Source organism: Sinohyriopsis cumingii, chromosome 18, assembly GCF_028554795.1.
Source record: "Sinohyriopsis cumingii isolate HCF-2022 chromosome 18, ASM2855479v2, whole genome shotgun sequence".
In the NCBI taxonomy this organism is placed as follows: domain Eukaryota; kingdom Metazoa; phylum Mollusca; class Bivalvia; order Unionida; family Unionidae; genus Sinohyriopsis; species Sinohyriopsis cumingii.
Genome location: NC_142978.1, coordinates 48,626,818 through 48,650,037, shown reverse-complemented (window position 1 = coordinate 48,650,037; position 23,220 = coordinate 48,626,818). Strand labels below are relative to the sequence as shown.

General features: G+C 34.0%; 1 protein-coding gene across 1 annotated transcript; it reads right to left on the bottom strand.

Moving 5' to 3' along the window:
• Nucleotides 1–7,119: 7,119 nt before the first annotated feature.
• On the bottom strand, nucleotides 7,120–22,962 carry LOC149776585 (uncharacterized). Its single transcript, XM_089942460.1, has 7 exons — nucleotides 22,603–22,962; nucleotides 20,709–20,799; nucleotides 18,157–18,278; nucleotides 15,935–16,022; nucleotides 11,253–11,335; nucleotides 8,290–8,416; nucleotides 7,120–7,205 (listed from the first exon to the last, which is right to left on the bottom strand). Exons 1-7 carry the CDS (start codon nucleotides 22,803–22,805, stop codon nucleotides 7,146–7,148), a joined length of 774 nt encoding a protein of 257 aa, XP_089798586.1. The 5' UTR covers nucleotides 22,806–22,962; the 3' UTR covers nucleotides 7,120–7,145.
• Nucleotides 22,963–23,220: the final 258 nt, after the last annotated feature.

The following is a 23,220-nucleotide window of genomic DNA, read 5'->3' as shown; positions in this document are numbered from 1 at the left end:
ATTTTATATTTTATGTTACTATTTACTCGATCCGGGCAATAACACCGTCGTTGATCGTCTCCTAGATAATACTAACCAAGCTCAACACCACATACCAAGTCGGACATTCCCTTAACACATATATTATTCATTTATTCTCTATCCCGCATTAACTTATGAAGCGATATAAACTTTACAAGAGTTGCACATTTTCTGCAAGAGCTATATCTGTGGAGAACTATTAACTGCCTGCTAAGGGACCAAACACTTATTCTGTCAAAGAGGGAGAGGGCACATTGGATTTTATTTTGAACCAGATTTTTTTCTATTACCTCGAGAAAATTAATTATTCCCAACTAATATAACTAATGTAATAAGACTTTTGTCCACAAATCAGAGCAAGAATTTATGTCAAGTTACTTGAAAGCCGTTATTTGTAATTATTTGAATGAAATAGTCCAGCTCGGATATTCCTTCTGAAAATTAAATGGTCAGTTCCTGAGCTTAATGCAACAAAGATAAAAATCTCGGAACCCAGATTAACCTTCAAATTACTAACTACTAGTATCTTTTAATTTTACCTTTTGTTTCAATGGTAGCAGACTTTATTCTGTTTGAATATTGGTAATTAATAAAATTCTCTTCATTTCTTGAAAAGTAGTCAAGAGTTGCAAGCTGTTCAAAATATTTCCGATTATACTTTCATGTCAAAATGCTTTGCAGAAAGAAGAATTTACTTTGTCCATCTATGTATATCGTTCCATTTGTCTTCTATGTCCTTGCTGAAACTCCTATCAAACTATTTAACATTAAACTTTTACTCTGGGTGAACTTAGAAAAACAAATAGAGGGATGTTTTTTTTTAAAAATTATTTGTATTATTTTATTTTATGAGAGTGAGAAAGAAAGACGTGAAAACGTAAACATTCATTCGGTAACACTTTGAGATGGTCTTCACGATCCCATTACACAAAATGTTTATTGCTTCTCCACTGCTCTAAAACTGCGCATAAAATGATCTGTTTCAAGGAGATTAAATTACTATGCATTAAAACTATGGGCGGCAGTAGTAGATAGTCTTTTATTATCTTGAAATTAATGTGAAAGCATAAGCATCCACTTACTCCGTTTGCTCCTTATAGTACCACTTAGTTTTTTCACGTGACCATATTATACGTCAACAGTGTGTATTTTTAGACAGGAAAGTCCTACGTACATCAAAGTTAAACCGTCTTTAAGAGCAATTTTAAGCCTTTTTAGATCGAAAACCAGCTTAATTTAAACATTTCTCGCCATTTCGAATCTAATAGAACAGTGACAGCAAATTATACATTTTGAAAACTTGTACAGTAGTGCTCCTTTAATGGGATATATGCAGTTGAGCTTCAATGTATCTATCAAGAATCCATCCTGATCCTATATTGGTACATTTTTTTCCACGATCTCGAAAATCGTTGCAAAAGCTTTTTCAATTTCATAAGTGATGGCATCGGTTTTTTGTGGTTTTAGACCACATAGGGATCTCTATGAATCCACGGGCTGCGATTTAATATGTCATTGTCTGGTAAATGAGGGTTAAGCTGCATAATCAAGTGAACTTGGAAAACAATCTCCATCTTCACCGCGAGGTGCCCGTGTGCTGTAATGTTGATATAATTTCGTGACACATTTTCGAATGAAGTTTTATAGCGTTTTTACCTGTTTCGTATTCGAACGGGATGATTGCTCGTTAATCTTGTAAATCACCACGATGTAACTCAAACTCCGAAACTCTGATTTTACCTGCATATATCGCAGTCGCTTAAGCTATAGGTGGTTCACGGTGGGCATGCTGGGAAAGAAGAGAAAATCATTGTCAAATGTCTTTTTTCTTCAATACATTTTTGTAATGTTTTGTGTGTGACTTTAACAGCATCAGAACTGCAATCACTTCGATATTGACCATTATTTCATTGACTTCTACGTATTTTCCAACGGCGTTGACGTGTAAGTTTTTCTACAATAATAATAGGTTCCATAACCATTCGCATGGTCGTCAAAGCTGATTGGTCGAATTTACTCCGATACTACATTTAAGGCATAGTCGAGCACCGAGACCAATGATGTAACGCGAGTAAAAATGATTTACAAGGTTCGTAATGGCATGGTCTGCTGCAGAGTTCACATTTTCCAGGGCATACGCCATTGCATTGATTGAGTCCGAACGCCTTTCAGCTTTGTATATATTTTCGAAATTTTTTTGATTGGTTTATTTTCCAGTCGCCGCCATTTTGTCTCCTCATAGTCGTTCGGTAATATCTGAATCCGGAAGCAACAATCTAGCTTTATATTAAAATTTTACGGAGTACACTAAGATCTAAACAATATTTTCATGCTTGTTCTCTCCAGGATCGTGAACATGATGTCGGCCAAAATGAGCTCAAATGACCCGTCACTGAGTATTGCACCGACTATAAGACGCGAGACTTTCTTCCTTTTTATCCCACCACATCCAACTTGCGAGAATGCTTGTATATTTCGGCGATAGTTTTTCATCATTGTTTTAGCAAAAGCTTTGAATGATTTTTATCTTATTGTTTGCTTTGCTCCGCTTCTGCAGCGTTGTAGACCAATTCGTATACCTCACAGATGTCGGATGTGGACGCACGTCCTACATTATAATGCTGAAAGTATCTCTTTAGTTAATTTGTTTCTTGGTAATCTTCGCTGTCTTCAATGTCATTGCACAGTATCCCACAATGATTTTTCAAGCTTGTTATCGTAAGTTTCTTTTGAGCCTCTTTTACATATCTGTATGACTCATTAAGGCGAAATAGTGATTTAATAATTTCTGCGACGCTACAAACACGCCATTGTTTGAGTTCTTTGATTTCTACATTTGATAGCCTCATAAATCCTTGCTAAATACTATATAAATCGGTGAAGGTTTCGCAATTATATTCTATGCCAAATAATTCTCTAATATAATATGTTTTCACGCCAAGAAAAACAATCTCTGCAAAATATAATATAGCAACGATCAATATAAAATATTCTCACTCAAAGAAAATCGCCGCAGAATATAGTAAAATCGCCATCAATTATCATATTATTGTAGTGTTTTGGTGTATTATAATATGTTCTCACAAAGGAAAATCTCCACAGAATATAAACAGTCGCCAGCAGTAGCTGTTCTTCATTCAGTTCGAACATGACTATGACAATACCAGCTGGTTTGGTTTCCATGAGTACGTGAGTGGCTGATCGGGTCAATATGTACCCTAGACTGTCTGTTGCACACTTGATTGGAGGTCCCGTTTCAATTTGCTTGATCAATAAAGGGCATGCTGAAACTGTAATATGTATGCTTCTCGCGCTTCTACATTTCCTCTGAAATTCTCCTCTGTTCAAAGTATGTAACACCAGTATAGATGAGACTGCGCCAGGTATACTCATCCTGTGTGAGATCTTCCCCAAGACACTGGTTCAATGTTGAAGTTGTTCATGACATTTATTATGGAGTGAAAACACTTCAGACACCATTTATGCGGTCCTGGTACTTTCCTGAAGACACACAGACTCTCAAGCAAGACCCATTGGTAGATCTGATGCACAAGGAGATTCAGCAGCATTCTGGCAAGGATATTACAGACTATTGCCAACAAGGAGATGCCCCTATGGTTGTCTCAGGATTGTCTGTCGTCTTTCTGCTTGTAGACATAGACGATGCATGCATCCTTGTATTCCTAGGGTATAGTTCCCTGAGTCCACATTGATTGGAAGTGTTCAGTGAGTTTCTTTGTCATGTGCGAGCCTCCGACTTTGTAGACGTCTGCTGGTATAGGATAATGTGACTGGGTGAGACATTATGCCACATGTCTGTGGCATCATGCAGACATCACCATAAACTGCCACACTGCAGATATCGTAGCGATTTGACTGAAAATTTGAAAAAGCTACGTTAAAAATACAAATCTCTCTCTCTTTCTCTCTCTCTCTCTCTCTCTCTCTCTCTCTCTCTCTCTCTCTCACACACACAAACACACACACACTCCTGATGTTGACAGGAACTAACAATTTCATTGAATGCACAGAACAGTGTCATATCTCTCAAGGTAAACAGATACTATCTCATATCTGTTATGGTACCAGAATATTATAATGCACCATTGTTATGATAGATAATATGTATATATTACCGTGTGGAAATAACTTATAACTATTTTATATTTAGTGCAGCATGTCATAGATACAGCAGTATTTCGTGCACCTGAAGATCAATTTTAGTAAATAAATATTAAATCTAAAGTGACCACTAGATGATAAATATGATTAGATATGTGCGTCATAATAACATGCTTGAGTAGGACCTAAATCATTTTCGTTCATACATACTTTGTAGATAAATATATAATTCTTATGATGGTATTTGTCTCTTCACTAAATCCAAACTCAATCTGTACGCAATACGCAAGTCACTTAATAAATCAATGGAAGATTTCTAATTGTCATATTTTTCTGACATTGTGAGGGATATTGAAATAATGAAGGTACCAAATATACAAGAATAAAACAAAACGAAAAAATAATATTGCCGTATATACTCACCAATCCGATCCAAGTGCATACTGCGCATACTGCGCATACTGCAGATCTGGTTCTACGCAGTTTCGTAGGAGTAATCAGTAAAACAAATATAGACCTGATCTTCCAACGTAATATGCGACTGCTGTTCAGTGTCTATTTTGTTTGAAGTTGCACACGTTTGTATGGGGTATGTATGTATTCAGAAAACACAACAAGACATGGACATATTTATTTTGGGTTTCTGGGTAACAAATGTGGTAATAACTGTTCCATAGAAATCATGTGCGATCAACACCGATACCATCACTGCATGTATTCTAAAAGCTATTCTATAAACAAAAGTGCTGTGTATACGTATATACGGAATGAAAAGGTTCCAGTATGTATGTTCCAAGCACTACTACTACTACTACTACTACTACTACTAATAATAATAATAATAATAATAACGCAAGAGCAATGTCTAATAATTGCAGATGTTTGCCTATTCTCAAATTGCGACTAAGTTTTAATGGGTGGTAAAGATACCGCCATTTCTGGAAAATATGCATGTATTATTCGTCTCAGATCATCACTTGTCAATACACCTGATCTCAAGCCATGTTATATACTTTACTTCCTCGTCAGAGGTTTTAAAAAATGAGCCTAAAGTAGAGATAAAAATAAGGCATATAATTGTTGAATGAATTCAGCCTTGTTGACGAAACCAGTGGGATATTTAGAATCATGCCTGGAAAGACTTTATGGTCACAAACTTAAGTAACATAAAAGAAGCAAAACCAGCAAGTTTTGTAAAACTCAACAAACAATTTAATTATTAAAGTGATAAATGAAAAATGTGAGAGGAACTTACAGTATAATGAAGTGAATAAAAATTTGTCTTTATAAAAGTCTTTGAAAGTCCTAAACGAATGAAAAGTCCTATATAATTTCAATACCGGAAATATACTAGTCCTCTTACAACCCTGACGTTGTCAAGTCGGCGTTGTCCAGAATTATTTCGATTATTTCGAAGAAATTATACAAGTTCCAGAACCATATTATTGTCCAAATAATGAGCACTTTCTGTCATCAGTGAACTGTCCAAACAAATGTTTTTCCTCTCAAAAAATATCTAAGTACACATAAAATACGTCTGCAGACTTATGTCAGGAACATAAAAACTGTGAATTTCTCCAGAAATCAGAATGAAACTGAATGCTTAATGTTCTCCTTACATACACCGTAAATTGCGATTGCGTTTCGCAATGGACCCCATATGACAACATACACTATTGACTTACGACGTACTAAGTCACGGCGTACTATATTCACATTGTTGTTGCTGAGTTTAATTATAGTGGCGTGCGCACAATTGTGCATGTGCCACTTTTTTCTCACTGCACCGCAGTCTGCTATATTCACATGACCTCACGCAACCAGTGGGGAAGCCACATAATTCTTCTTGAAACTTCCATATCCCATCAGTCACTAAGAAACTACGCCATAGGCACCCTTTTTAGTTCTTATTATTATAATTATTATTGCTAATTGTCAACACGTACATAAACAGCTATTTGTAGATCCTACCTGAATTGTGTTTTCAACAGACCCAAATTACTTACACAATTTATAATAAATAATATTCTGTACAGTTTACGACCATGAATTAAATAAAATCATATACCAGAAGTTACAGAAAATATAGATACTATATATATATATATATATATATATATATATATATATATATATATATTATATATATATATATATATATATATATATATATATAAGAAAAGCTCATATTTTCTTACAGCTCAGGGAAGAAAGAGCGGATGGAAAGTGAAGATGATGCCATCTTGCAATCCAGAGCATGTAAAGTTACATCGTCATGTCAAAGTTATTTAGAGGGGTTTCACGTACGTAGAGTAAAGCTTCTTTGTTACATTCTTGGATCCAAAGTTTCCTCTTTTATAAGGTCTGAAATTAAATTCCCGAGCCCAATTCTAAACTGATATATATTCTAAATGCTTTACGTTACTTTGTTATGAAGTTTTATTGGTTATAGCATTTGATTTGTATAGTAAACTTTAGAAAATTGGCCAAATTGTAAGGTTTTATCACCTGAAGCGACGCATTTATCTTTTTATAGTTGCAATCTACCGCTTTTGAAAAGTTAACAAATTATTTTTTAAAAAAATACTTTACGCACAAAGTTAAAACGTTTTCAAGCGTTCTGTCCATGCAAATCGAAATTAGCATGATAATTGTAACGATTTTTTTAACGTAACCCATTCAATGCAAACTGTTTAAGCAAAACAGTGAACTCTGAACAGCAATACATGAAGTCTATTGTAAATTGTGGCCATTATTCCATTATATTGATTGGATTTGTTGAAATTATACATTTTGAAGACGATTTTAAATTTTGTGATGGAGACAATTCTTCACATCAAGAAATGGAATGCGAAATTTTAAAAAATTAACATTTAAAAAAAATATGCACTGATTGGTTTTTGAATTGTACAAAAAGAGGAGAGTAAAATGATAAAATATGAGGAAAAAATTATTAATATTTTAATAACAATTCGATTACATTTCAACCAGAACATGATTCTTCATATTTTCTGATAGCTCGCATGACGAAAGGCCCGACAGACAGTAAAATTGACGCCATCCTGAAAGAAAAGAAGTTAATCATATATCGATTGATCTATCGATCGTTAAATCAATCGTTATATTAATATATTTTATTTAATGACTGAATGATGTACCCACATATTTATTCTAATTCAAAGTAAGCCGTAAAATGGATGAACTAAAATGTGTAATAAATCAATGTGAAATTTATAATTATTTTCTTTTATCATTTGAGGAGCATGGAAATAAACCAGGTACCAAAACTACAATAATAAGCGTGTATATCCAAGGAGTCAAATTATCTTACCGAATATACTAGCTTATAAATTGAACCGACTGTAAACTGCACAGACCCAGATCTACGGTCGTATAATGCACCGGCACATCTGGGTCTATGAAGCTTACTAGGAATAAAAGGTAGAATAAAGACACTCATATGACATGATATGTAACTAAAAAGCACAGCAAGACACCCCCACCCCACCCAACTTGAAACGGATTTTGATTAATAAATGTTATAGAGTAGCCATGTCCAATCGACAATCCATACCATCAGTGAATGTATTCTAGCAGCCATTGTATTAAATAACTGTTGCGTATATGTACAGCCGAAGTTAAACAATGGAACGAATTTTCAACAACAAACTAGAAAGTCAACGGTCTACAGAAGATTTAAAGTACTTCTTAATTTATTGTGCTGTAACTAACTCACAAAAATCGATAGGAACAGCAAAATCTTAATTGTTCCTGTTACGATATTCTCTTTTCATGCCCAATCCTCTCTCTCTCTCTCTCTCTCTCTCTCTCTCTCTCTCTCTCTCTCTCTCTCTCTATATATATATATATATATATATATATATCAGAAGTTATGTAATGATTTTCTTTTACAAATTGTATAAGCTCTCCTTGCTCATGTTATAAATGTACTTTTAAGAAAACAATGTTTCAAAGCAAATATAAATTGTCAGTGGATTTGTACTTAAAACAATAATCATGATGAAATGGACAAACACAAAAATGACATTAACAATAAAGGTGAAATTAAAATATATATAAAAAAATACTTGATAACAATAACACTACTCGACAAGGTATAATGGCTAGAAACATTGAAAATACTACCTTTATTAGCCCTGGTACACTTCTCCAGAATTCAATATTTGGAACCATCTCCAGTCCACTTGCTTTCATACGGACTTTCATATACAGCATTCCACCTATCAGGTAAGCCACCAGGAATGAAAAGAATCTGCAACAAAGACGAGATTCTGGAAATGTCGTAAACACAGCATTCAGGTCATAACCATTTCATGTGCATCCCTTCTCCATAATACGGTGACAGTGAACGGCACAGAGATAATGAACTGGCCTTTCACCTCTGCGGTCACACGTTTAAGTCTGAATTCCGGTACTTTGAAGGGTAAAGCATTCGCTTGTTTACAGCAATTATCCTTTATGTTTAACGAGTTTGTTCATGGAATTCTCTAAAATCTTAAATGCATAGAATACTCATTGTTCTTGTACTAGCTGTATATTTGTGAACATAAAATATAAAAAATATAAGCAAAAAAAGAAAAGAAAAGAAAACTGAAGAGTTTATCACAATCTTGCCTTGTGTAAATTTGTTTAAAGAAAACCTCGAATGAAATTTTAGTCCTGAATTTGCATTACCAACAATGAAACATTTTATATAATTCGTTCATCACCTCAGTAAGGTTTATATAGTGCTATACATACATACATACATACATACATACATACATACATACATACATACATAGTATACAGCACAGATAGTAAATGACAGAGCTGGCATTTAAATTAACCTGAACATCGTATAGACTCCCCATCCCATTGTTCTTTAGGACAATCGGCGTTAGAAATCCCCTTAAATAATGACGTCATAAACACAGTATATTCTGATTGATCTTAAAGGTGTTTATGTGCTTTATAAATCTTATTGCATCTCTACTCGAAATGATGATACACAATATTTAAATTTCATGAGATTCAAAAAGAGGTGCATATCTTAATAAATTCAACTCACCTTTCCCCAAATTGTAGAAGCCAACTTTTCCAAATATTATACTCTCGAATTTAATTTAGCAATTTTAAAGTGTTTCAGACTGTCATTATATGCATAACAAGAACTAATGTAAGTGGACGAATGTCTGATATGGTTTGGTTTAAACATGTTTAATTTATTAAACTAGTTTCACCCCGTTCAGTGGCATTGAACTTACGTCTCCTGTCAAGTCTGGACAAACTCGTTTCATCTGTCATTTTATTCATTTTAACTGGTGAGTGATGAAAACATATCTGGCATTACTGAAAAATCCTAACTCGAACTTTAATAATGAATACATTTTCCTAAATCTCGGAGTCAGTATTTTCAAAATATACACTAGATTGGAGTATACAATTCTTTATCCTGCCCTTTTACATTGAAACTGATGTTATGTACATTGAATTCGTCTAAATTTTGTGATATACCCACATGCTAAGTTTGGTAAAACTTTTAATTCAAATTTTGAATAAATTAGTTGAAATTATTTAAATTGTATCATTCAAGGAATTCTTCAGATATGTCCACAAACTGTTAATTATACATTTATATTGCTGCTTTATCATGCCTACAAGCCAGTAAACTACAGGCAATACCTTAAAGCCAATGTCCGAGTTTCTGAAAATCAAATTGTTCATTGATATGCAACTAAATACAAGTGTGGCAAAACTTCACTTATGTCTGTATATTTCACTGTGTTCATAAACTCAGTTCATTACATTGTTATAAATGATGCATTATAAGAACTATTTTAGTGACAACCCATCTAGCCATTCAGAGGAAGAGGCGACAACAATGTTTTCAAGATAAATAACCGCCATAGTGGCCATATGGATAACGAGATCAGCACCATTTTCCCTCAGGACCAACTAGGCATCGTAAGTTCTTAGTGGAAAAACCCCATGTTGATACGACCATTAGTTCAGGAGGTTGGTTGTCATATTGAAGATTGTTTTAATTTTGTACCAGCCAGATATTGCAATCGATGTGTGTAAAGTATCATGGTAATCCTCTTATTAGTTTAAGAGGAATTGACAATTCAAATGTGGATTTAGTAAGTAATCTTATGTCACGTGATTAGGCTCGAATAAACAGTAACACAAGAAAAAGTGAAAACAACAAGCTATTGAAAAATACAATAATTTATTTCCCTGGAAAAATTCTGTAAAAATGAAGAGAAAAAAATATATGAACTTACGGTTTTATAGAATCAAATCCAAAAATGATCCCAAAAAAATCCGAGAATAAAATTTTAGCAGTCCTAATAACAAAATGGACTACTGATTCACGTTCGAATCCCGACGAAGAATCCAAGATGGAAGACGATGACGTAGGCTACAATCTGTAGTGTTGAAGTCTACAGTTCCTTATAGAAATAAAAATGATCACTCTGGTTTCTGATAGCTGAATAAATTTTATAAAAAAAACTGTCTTTGTTCTACAATATTACATGAGCACACGTATTTTCCAGAAAAATAACAGAATTAATCCTTTTGAATCCAAGTAATTTGAAATAACTCCATACCAAGTAGTTTGAAATAATTCCAAACAGCACAACATACAACAGTTTAACAGTCCTTTCTAAAAAAAAGTATCATCTCTAGTGAATAAATTAACATTACAATATCATGTAATGAAAAATTAAAAAATTAAAAACTGACAAACAATTAAATTGAAATAAATATATATTAAATCAGATATACATAACAGTAAGTCAGTACTTAAGTAAGCAAGTTAGTAAGACAGTGAGCGAGTAATTGAAGTGTGTGTGTGTGTGTGTTTGTGTGTATGTGTGTGTGTATGTGTGTCGTGTGTGTGAGAGAGAGATTAATGAGTTAAGCAAGCCAGGGACTGAATGTATATTAAGCAAGCAAGTAGGGTGATAAACTGAATAAGTGCCCATAACCATGGAAAGATAGAAAGAAGATTTAAATATCTACAAGAACAAAGTAGAACCAATTAGAAAACAGGGAAAGCCTTCTGTTTAGTTGAGAGAGAGAGAGAGAGAGAGAGAGATTACATTATGCAAAGTACTGTTCCAGCACTGATGCTACCGCTGCTTTTGCAGCCGTCAATACATGCACATTTGGACGTTAAGCTCAACTGAAAACAAAATGATAAGTATAAAAATCCTATTGATGCCATTTATAAATTGATCTCTTAAAATCTTCAAGAGAACTGATACGCATCCATCTTGACAATGAAGAAAATTGACAAGTCAAAGACTCAGTTTAAGGACACAATTTATATGTAAATTATGTGAAATAAATAACATGGCACGAATTTTACAAGGAACAGAGTATAAACTCGTTCGCCATTAAAACGTTTTTAAATGTGATATCCTCCTTCCTTCAGCCGACATTTAAGTAAGACCTCTGCTGTAAAAAGTAAAATAAATTTTCTGTCCCAGTTGTTATTCACCATAAAAATAAACACAATAGCATAATAATAATAATAATAATAATAATAATCATAATAAACTATCTTTAACGAGGATAACACATTTGGTCATGGCTGACCCATCTGCCATGTGGTCCTCAGTTTTTGTAACAAAATAAAAAAAAAAGATCATGCACATAACCATATATCGTCGCACACTCATTAGTAAATATTTGACATGAATGACTATGTGTGACTATACTGGGAAACATACAAATATATATCAATTATGGATATGATTTTAAAGTTTTCTATTCAGAGCTTTTTATGTGTCATTCCAGCTGGTCTAGAAGGAATTTCTTTAATGATATTTTAAAAGAAGCAAGGAAAGTTGAATTACGTATCCTCACTGGTAAGGAATTCCATACAGTAGGTGTTGATACAAAAAATGAGCTTTTGTAATGATTGGTTTTCGACCAAGGAATCTGGAGATCGTTGCTAGTCGTCGATCGGAGATTACGCTCAGTATTCGATGTTCTTAGTTCAATTATGTTAGAGATATAATCTGGAGAAAGACCGTTTAAAGACTTGTATGTCATGATTCCTTTAAAATAAAGAATACGTTTTTGTATAGGTAGCCATTTCAGACGTGAAAATAAAACATTTGAGGGAGTCATAACAGGAAGTTTCAGTATTATTCGGGCTGCTCTTTTCTGGAGTCTATCAATTCTGGACAGATTAATAATTTGATGTGTTTCCCCATATGGTACAGCCGTAATCTATCAGTGGTAGTATATAACCCCAAAAATAAATTTCAAGTGATTGTGGAGGTAGAAATTTTGAAAGCAATTTTAATAGAGTTATTCTTTTGACTACCATTGATCTGTGTTAGCGTGCGCTGGATACAAGGCTAAGTCATTGACAAATAATAGAAAAAGAAGAGGCCCTAATATAGATCCTTGAGGAACACCACTTAAGATATGACTTGGTTCGGATATATGTTTACCCGTGCAAACAACCTGGTGTCTGTTTGTGAGATACGACGTGAGCCAGACAACTGAGTTTGGAGAAAACTTGTAGCCTGAAAGTTTTTTAATGAGCACCGAATGGTCAACCAAATAAAACAATAGCCAGGAAAATAGTAGATGCTGGTATAAAGTAGGTAAAGTCGCAAATAAATGGGTTGTGGTTCTTATAAAATCCACCATTTGAAGTGTTTACCATTTGTATTAAATCTTCTTGCAGATTTGGCCTAGACGTATTCTACTCTAGAAAAAAGTATATATTTTGGTTACACCTTTACCTTTATTAATAATTATATATCGAGACGTAAGCGGACATTTTAGCCTAAACTTTTTCTCACTTAATATACTATATCATTCTTTACAATTTTTCCCAAAGCATGACTAAACTGCCTTTCATTGTAACAAATATCAGATTTTCATGGAAATATAGTTCATCATCTCATCAGAAAAGTCACAAAATAATAAAGTTAACCGGCCATGATATAAAATGTCGCATGAGTTTTGTTATGATGGCATTTTTAAGTAGAAGCAGACCCATTCTCTCAGTGTATTGTTTAAAGTATAGATTAAACCCGGTGAATTGTCTCTAAAGGTCCATAAATAGATTAAAAGTCAATCAACTGCACACGAACGGAGTCTTTTAAATAGTAATACAATATAACAGTCATAAACTTAAAAGATTCAGACAAATGTTGTTACTTAATAGCAGCTGAACACTTCCTTGCATATATGCTCGGAAGCAGTTCAGCTGTAAGAACTGGAAAGTGGTTGAGGTTTATGCAAAGTGCCTTCTTAATGTAACTTGAAACAGGCGAGATATAGACAGTCACGTGACTGTCATCCACGCCTAGGCCATTACGATGATAATCACGCATGCTCTAGATGTTGCTGGAAATCAATATAAAGAAGAATTTTCATTTCTTGGCAGGAGGCAAGCGAAAGTCTGATCTCTGCATTGGATTTCATTCGATAAAATGATATGATTCAACATTATTTTTTATGTACCGTGTACAATAATTAGCTACCCACTATAAAACAAATATTGCAAGTCTTTTAAAATTGAATTACATAAAATAATGTTTATATAAATATTACGGTATGGTCTGCCCTATTTATTACAGTCATTAAAATGTAATTAAAACAATAAAATTTAATACGCTACGATCAGCCAGAGATGCTAAAAAGATTCCTTGCATCTAGAATTGACTTTAAATACAGCCTAACGTATCCGAACGCTCACATTTATTGACTGGATTGAGTGCGGTGAATACAACCAATATAAGGCATGTTTGCAATCTCTGACTGTACGTTTAATTTGGTCAATCTTTCCATTTTATTCTAAGAGCTTGAAGAGGGCCATACTATTACTAAAATAAATTGTCGTTGTGGTAATTGCTCAAGGTAAATTGTCATTCTTGTAGCCCATAATTCCCTCCACCACCACAACGCTTGTTTTGTCGGACAGCACTAAACATATTCCTCAGAAACGATGAATAGATAATTAATTTTACTCTGAATTTGCTTTAGTTTAGAACGTCTGACTGATACAGTAATTTTATTCCATTGCTTACTGCATACTAGTGGTTTCAAGAATACGATCGTGGTTAGCTTTTACTAATATATTGCACATTGCACATTTCTGATGGAAAGGTGAAGTATCGTACGTACAAATATATAAGACATTCAAAGCACAAAGAACTCTAAAGCATTATGATAATTTGGAAAAAGTATTCATAAACGTGCAAAATCCAATAAAAACAAGCAGATGGTCAGAAAGTGTATTCCAAAATTTCATTTAGTATCATTTTGTTCATTAGATTACTCCTTTTAAAGCAATAATTCACAATGAACCAACATTATAGTTATTCTTTCAATCGAACGTATTCTGTTGATTCAAACGTTTCAAGCGAAGTTATGCCTAATTCTGCAATAACACAAAACTAAGGACACAATCTCGTGCACATGTACTAGTACATGCGTAATGGGAATAACGCATTTCAATATAAAAGAAGGTATCATTTGTCACGGAATAAAGGCGACCTGTCAATCACTGCGATGACACTTTCTATATTTGGCCGAGACATGTTATTTCTGAGACAGCCGAGTCCAACTGCAACATCCAATCAACTGAGTTAGCTGGTCCCTGACCGTAATTATAAAGAAAAATGCCAGACATGAAAAAAATGACAGAGGAGAAGAATAAAGAGATATTTGAATTAATTCCTTTCCCACTAGAATTTCTGAATGGTAATTTGCACGGTGAATTCCTTGCATAAGAAAGTTTGCCAAATCTCCACTCACCTCCACACAAAATAAAAAAATTACAAAAATCTTTGAAATCGTAAGAGTATGGATTTGAAGATTTATTTGGCATTAAAACTGATTAATGGATTACTACTACTATTACGATTATCTGTTGTACGATATTTGTTCCAAAATCAACTTTGGTACCTATTTTTAGAGGTAACCATAACTACGTATGTTTGACTGTGTCTGAGTCAATACACTTGATATAAAACTGTATTTTGTATCAAAACATTTGATCCAGGTTGACATTGATGTTCAGTCTACAATCTACGTGATCACCAGAGGAGGTGCAAACATCGAAATTAATGTTAAAAATGTACTTATATTTTGGATCAGACGACTGTGTGTGTAAATCGAGCTTAGTTCATTCGGTTGCTAAAGAGAATGCAGTAATACCCAATAAATGCTTTCTCGTGAGGTTCTCGTCCACCGCTTTAACGTCAGTTTTCATCCCTGACAATGATGAAGCAAGCGGTAATTACTTGTAGATGTATCTGAGAAGTACATAATATTATATAGGAGTCAAGTAAATGTGTATGTCAATATCTGTACTATTTGAAAACAATTCTGCAAGAGCTTGAACAGTAATATTACAGTCTGGATGAATAATAAAAATGTATATCGCGCAGATTCATCATTTCCAATAATAATAATATCCGTCGATATCGCTTTCTGCCCACAAGCAGTGATGACTTGGTTTCATTGAATGATCGTAGTCTTATAAGTCATGGCCGGTCAGTCGGATTCACTTCCTGATGCTGTTAAATAAATTAGGCAATGAATGATCTACTAATAATACAATAAGGTTTGCAAGTATGGGCCTTTGGTATTCAAGTAACCTTTTCCAATTTGCCTTAACATGCAAAATCAAGAGTGGCATCCGTCCAGTCGTTAAAGCTATCCCACAACAATTCAATCAAGCATGGATGCAAGCTTCTACTTAAAAATAACATCAAGATATTTTTCAAGCTTGTGACAGAATGGTTATTACAGAGAGGCCTGACTGCTGTAGTCCATTTGATGTGAATACCGGAACTTGCGCCTTATCGTCACATATTAGGTTTACTATCGCAGGTACCCTGAAAGAAGATATCGTGTTATTATGTTAAAATTGTCATAATTTTCTGAGCTTTATTTGGCATAGATAGTCAGTTAATCAAGCTGGATGTTTTCACACAACCTTAACTCTTGTGAGAATATAATTTATCTGATTCCTGACTGCAAAATAGAGAGCAAATTATAAATATTTTAACTAAGAAGTAAGTTGTCATGATTTAATATATTTCACTGATTTTATATTACATAAATTTATTAACATTACTGGTCGTGCAGCGGCTAAAAAAATAGCAAAGAAAAAGTGTAAGTTTGAGTACTTGGGTACGAATATACATGACACCATTAAAGTGTCAGAATTGACAACCATCAGTCTGCATGGAATCAGAATGACTCAAATACAATTTCAATAAGCTTGCTTAATGTAAATAGTACATATCCAATTCTATTATTTAACAACCAGATCTCCTGGATACTTATTCTATTATTCTATTATTTAACAACATTGTCTCTTGGATACTTATTCTTTATTTAACAATTATTTTGGATACTTATTATATTATATTGTATTATATTATATTATATTATATTATATTATATTATATTATATTATATTATATTATATTATATAACAACTATGACTCCTGGATACTTAATCTAATATATAACAACTAGGTCTCCTGCTAGGTGTCCTAGATCCTGATTCTAAAAACGTTTAGAACAAGAAACTCACTCTTAATTTCAAAGTCTGAAACCTTGCCGTTGTGGAACTTTATATGGAAAGAAAGTTAAGAATCGATGCCATTTTATCTTTTTCTTCATTTAAATCACCACCACCCCAGACTACCAAATTTCACTGACCTAAATTTTGGGATTTTATACTCTAGCTTGAGTCTTGAGCACAACGAGGTTTAAAGTTTTGAGGTCAGTTCATCTGTTATGTTTGCTATAATCTCTTTTGTTTGCTTAAAAATTGTTTTTACGTTGCAAAAGTATTGGTCATTAATGGTGATTGTTACGAATACAATTGACTCATTAACTAACTGCGGTTATTCTAAAGTTATTACAGACAAATGCGAGTAATAATGCTGCTGGTTAGATGAAGTTACACGGGGCCGTTTCCTTTCAAAGTAGAGACAGTTTGATAAGACAGTATTTAAATAGAATTAGTGTTTGTTCTTGGATTGCCTATACTGGCTTTTAACGGATGACTTACACATAGTGGTTTATACTTTGTCTAAAGCTAGAGTAAAGTCCATAGCACGGGAACGTTCGCCACGAACTGGCACGGTGTGGTCATACTAAGATTCGAACCTTCATCCCTCTTCTCGTGGTCGCGTAAAGTATTGTCACAATTTGCCACTGCGACTCCATGTTGAAATTTTTTATTAACTATATATAAAATGTGTGTTTCATTCACACAAAAACGCCAAAATAAATATTGTTCTTATTCAAATTGGCCTCTCGAGTGATTAATTCGAAAGTCTGCTAAATGTTGCAACAGATGATGATAACGTTCAACATAAGACTTGCTAAATATTTGGTAATATCTTTGATTGTTTGGCAGGTTAAATAGCGTTTTGAAAAAATAATTAAATCACCTAACGGCAAAGTTTCATAATTTTATTTATGTTCTTGGAGTGAGGACATAAATCATATATTGGCAATACAGTTTACGTCCGTAGAAACATCGTGCCTGACCGATGACTGTAATACAGTCTCACTGAGTACATCAATACGAATTGTTACTTTGGCACGAAAACATCCTCTAAACCACATTATAAACATTTTTACGTTTGTTGCTTATAAACAAACAGGGCTGGTGGACTTTATGGTTTAGATGGCATTTTTTTTCCGAAAGATCTTTCTTTCAAAAGAGGAAAGCAAAATGAAATTTTCGACATCTATGTATCTGTACTCAATTGTTTAGACCCTGTCCACACTTGACGTTGATTTTTCTGATCTTTCTGAGAATCTGTCTGAACGAATATATATATATATATATATATATATATATATATATATATATATATATATATATATATATATATATATATATATATATATATATATATATATACACTATTTCTTAGGAGCCATGTTTAAAAGAGGTAGTCATGTACTTAATGCGGTATGAAATTTCAAAATAAGAAAACATACCCGGCCTCTTTGTTGTAATAATACAGGACCAACTTCTTACTGACTGGATCACTTTGAAACGATCCGTCATTTGGTTTTGCGAACAGAAAGTGTGTTCTGCGACCAGTAGTAGTTAGACAGATCTGAAATACGATGAAACATTTTATTCTCCCGAACTTTCATCCAAGCATATATTGTTTGTGTCATTCAGGGGATCCTGGTTCCTTATATATATATATGACCAACACAACTGAACTGCTGAGAAATAATATTCACAACTGCTTGTCTCCTTGTGCAAATTATAGTTTGCAATCGCGGCTCCTATGGAAAAATACGCCACAAAGTTTTGGAAGAAAAGAGAATTTAGTTTTAGGAATACATTCTATAAATGATCCCCACATAGGCTGTTTTTGTAATTTTCGAAAGAGAGGAACTCTGAGTGTGTTTAACTTCATGGTAGTTACTTCCTCTTGTTACAATTGATGATTGATGAAGATGATCAAAAAAAACAAAACAAAATGAATCAGATACCCTTTCCAACGAATATTCGATATCTTCTTCCTTACTGGTCATTCGTTATAATTCAGGCTTGTAAAAAAAGTTCCTTTAACATTTCTCCGTTCATGCTTTCCAGTACATCAACTGAGGATCACGTCAACTTACTTGTCCAGTGACACAAAACCATTCTGTCGTCCAGTTAAGTCAATAAACTATGTCAAGCCTGCTTGGCTTTTGCCAATGCGAGTTCAATCTCAGATCTTCAATGTTTGTTTCTTCTTTTGGTGGGTGTCATTCAAACAATCAATCAAACAACGTCACTTCATTTTTCAGTAATCAAATCTTCGAGTACACATCCGATGCTACGAAGATTCGATGATTGTAAGCTTTGACGAGACTTGGTAACACGTTGATGTATTCGGGAGTCTTATGTGTGACAGATTTCCACCAGTGTACTTTTAGACATAGCTGAAAACATCCCACGAAACAGATGTTTCAGGATTTTCAGTTGTGAAAAAAATGAATCTCTGTTTCTCTGTTCTTTTCTGAAAATCCTGGGTCCGAAATAAGTTGTCTTGTCTGTTTGTCATCATACATTGTGATGACTACTTTGCTTCAAAACCAGTACTTGAAGCTATAACTAACTCGATGTCAAATGAACTGAAAAGCTGAGTTTGAAAACGCGTCGATGACACAAAGCAAATATTTGTAACCATGAGTGTGCACTTCCAATTGAAAAACATCAACTTAATATACCCGCCATTAATGACCAATGCCTGCTAGCTTGCGTTTGACCTCTTGAAAATATCGTTCAATATGCTTTTACAACGTTTTAGGCATTGTACCCACGGTATGACGAAATAACTCGCTTACTACAATTGGAACAATGTAAAACATACGTTCTTGTATAGTTTATACACTTCTCACCTAGCACGATGGGGATGTGCATGCCAGTCTCTTGTTTTTCTTCTTGTTCAGATCTTCCTTTATTCCTCGTTTGGGTTCTTTGTCCATTTTTTTATACTGAACATGGATGCCCGAAGTACACGATTTGGTCATAAAAGGCAGTCTTCTTTATTTTACTAAGGTGTGCCTTTTGGTTGTTGGTTTTAGATACAATTTCCACAGTCTGAGTACAATCTCAATATTTCCTGTTTTTCAACTTGTTCAACACGAAAACATCTATTTCTTTCAGGAATGTACGGCCTGGATGGCATCTCTCTCCACATTTAATATGGCCGCTTTCGACTGTTAAGTCCATGGTCACATTTCTCAAAACAGTAACTATATAGAAAAATTCGTTGATACTGATAGTGATATCTAAATGCTTTGGATGCTAATAGATGTGAATGTATGTTCCATCTGGGAAAGATGGTTGTCGAAACACGAGAGCTCCACCATCCGCTTGAGGCAATAACGCCATGCAATGGAAAGGCGTAAGGCCAAGTCATCCGAATGTATTTCAAAGTCCGTTTGCTACACTTTTCTGCAGTTTGGTCCAATAAAATCGGTATTTTTCGTACTGCGCTAAATAGAATTTTACTTTGTTAAATATGTACCAATCTCAATCTTGTATTTAAGTACCCAGAGGTATGCCCGTCTGTCTGTCTATCTGTATGTCTGTCTCTCTCATTAGATAGATAGATAGATAGATAGATTGATAGAAAGTTAGATAGATTGATAGCTCTGCCTATCTATATATTCAAGTCAAATTCAAAATTTCAATTTAATCGGCTTTTATTAAATTTGTTAGGTTTTAAAATGCTCTTTGAATATAGACAGCAATTACGGAAAAAGTTAACAATGACATAGCTGAATTACGAAATTATCTATTTCCACTTTGTGTTGATCAGACTAGGAAACATTTCATTTTCTAATAAAACCGTAAATAATTTAATCTTCTGTTAAGATATTTCTTTTCACCATAAAGTTTATTTGTGATCATCACATAAAGTGATTTCTTTTCAATTATATATTCATATTGTTCTTTGCGAAAGGTTGAGAGGCTGATTTAGCCATTTTGCGCAGTAACAGAGAGAGAGAGAGAGAGAGAGAGAGAGAGAATTTTAAAATACCGATGCATCTGTACATTTCGATCCCTCATTAAAGCCATAGCATGGGTTGTATGAATACAAATTCGTGTCAGGCGACAACACGTCCTTAAACCTAAAACGCATTTAAAAAGAAGAATTAAATATAGCATTGGCAATTCCAAAATAGTAATATGAAACATATACTTAACAAATCATGTGAAGTAATATTTTACTGGTATAAAGAATGGGTATTCTTTTGCGTACATGAGTGAATAATTTTGCAAAAACACAAGAACCATTCTAGGTAAAGTTTGAAAACATTTGGATATGATATAATTGGACGAATTAAGGTAACTGGATAGCAATTAGGGTACTTGGTAGATTCATGGTAATTGGCAGACTTTAGATAATTGGTAAACGTAGGGTAGTTCGTGAAGGAGAAGATTAGAATTATCATTTTTAGCCTGGTTCTGGCACGACAAATGGGAGTTATCATACTAGGATGGTCTGATTTCGGGGGAACGGCTCTCTGAGATAGGACAGAGATGTGGATGTGCGATTTCGAATCTATTTAAATTTCTTTCTTCTTTTTTTAATGAAATATTAAATTCTACTCTATATGCTTTAATGCAAGGAAATATGCCTGGACATATACCAAATAAATTAATGAACATCCATTTAAAACATATGTATGCTTGCTTAATCTTTTATTGTATGCATCCCGCAAAGGTGACCGAACGGGCTCGAAATAGGTAGCTTGTCATGTAAGAAACAAGCTGGATGACCATATTGGTCAGCGGGCCATTTTAATTTCTGATGTGCTCTAAGTGACTTACAGGAACGGCTGTCTGAGTTCTGGATGTACGTTTGCATCTATTTCAGTTTCTTTATCCTTTTATTTTAATGAAAATTTAAATAAATCTGCTGTAATATGCTATAATGCAAAGAAATATGCCTGGACAAATACAAAAAAAATAATGAAAATTCATTAATTACAACATACGCCTGCTTTCTTTTTCATTTCTTGCTGTTTGTCAGAGAGGTTATATTCAGCAAGGATAAAAACAGTTTTCACTGCATAGCAGAAATAACCAGAAATAATTCTATTCAAGAATAGGTATGTTAAGTTAAACAGAGATTATTTCTAACATCAGTCAATCTCAATGAGAAGACGTGCAAACGTGCAACCACTACTTTTCCAAACTAATGCTTAAATAACTGCAGATATTCTAATTATATTTGTTTTTGTATAGAATATTTTAAGAAAGTAACTTTATCGTGAACAGCAATTACCAACATAAGATAACATTCCAGTCGGATCTGAATGTCAGTTTCTTTTTGCTTCGAGGAAAGGGAGAAATTTCAATAACAAGCGTGATTTTAAATATGAGTATAGAGTTTTAATTAAAGTTGGATGAGAGAAGTTAAATTAATAAAGGTTTGAACTGGATATTAATCTTGTATAATATGCAACCCGCAACAGTGACCTAACCGGCTCTCGAAATAGTCGGTTGTCATGTAAACAACAAGCTGGATGATCGGGTTTGTCAACATTGAATTTCTGATGTGCGCTTCGTGACAAAGTAGCTGCTTTTGACCGTGAGATCAGTTTGAGCTATATAACTACACACAAACTGGAGAATTTACATACATACATGTAGACAGACCACCATACATACATACTAGATAGACTGGCAACGCAAAAGATAAACATGCGGGTAGGCGCTCAGGTAGGCGGACATAGAAGAAAGCTGACATGCAGAAACGCAAACATATACACAAAGACGTCTCTATCCATCAATCGGACGATCGTTATTCTATCAAACCACCCATCCATTCTATAATTCATGTTTATTTCCTCCGTTCCGCCATCATTTTTACGATCCTCGCTTATTTCTTTCTCAATTCACCGCTCCTGCTTTCCTAATAAACTTACCTTGGTGTGGAGTCTGTGTTTCCAAGACTACTGAGATCCACAACGCTGCCGTCCTTAAACGTACACTTACATGAACTCTTATCTACACAAGCAGTCTGACATCGTACGGTACAAAGCTGCGCCAAGCAGACAATACATATGTATATATTCGCTGGCAATATTTCCCTTCTTAACATAGTGTGAGTAAATGAAGATGTATCCATGAACTGATTACGATGTACAGAGTCATTATCAAGGTAGGTACATGTACATGTAGTAAGTGTTATCGGGTACAATCTATATGTTCAGTACGAAGGGACGCTGGGATTGGTAGTATCAAGCTACAAAATGATAGCGACGGTAATGGCTAATTAGATTAGTTAGAGACCATTGTGGCATGAAAAGTCTTTGTCAGGATGGATAAAATCACATATATACGGAAATCTCCAATGAAACATTCTTTCATCTTAGCTCCTAAGCATCAGTTTCGGGTGAGCTTCGTAGCACTTACTACTTGAATAGAAGGTTGCGTGTGGTAACTTTCAACATACGTGTAGTTGTATATTGTATCCTAAGTTTCAAGAGTTTAGCTCTGGGTTTTGTGGGAATTGTATGAATAATGTTATACCTGGAAGCATA

Excerpts from the sequence above, each read along its gene's own strand:
- LOC149776585 (XM_089942460.1), bottom strand. The coding sequence starts at position 22,805 with ATGGATACATCTTCATTTACTCACACTATGTTAAGAAGGGAAATATTG. Across the intron at positions 16,023-18,156 it reads TATTACAACAAAGAGGCCGG|GGTACCTGCGATAGTAAACC; the intron begins GTATGTTTTCTT and ends ATCTTCTTTCAG. Across the intron at positions 8,417-11,252 it reads GGAACAGTACTTTGCATAAT|ATTCTTTTCATTCCTGGTGG; the intron begins GTAATCTCTCTC and ends TCTTTGTTGCAG.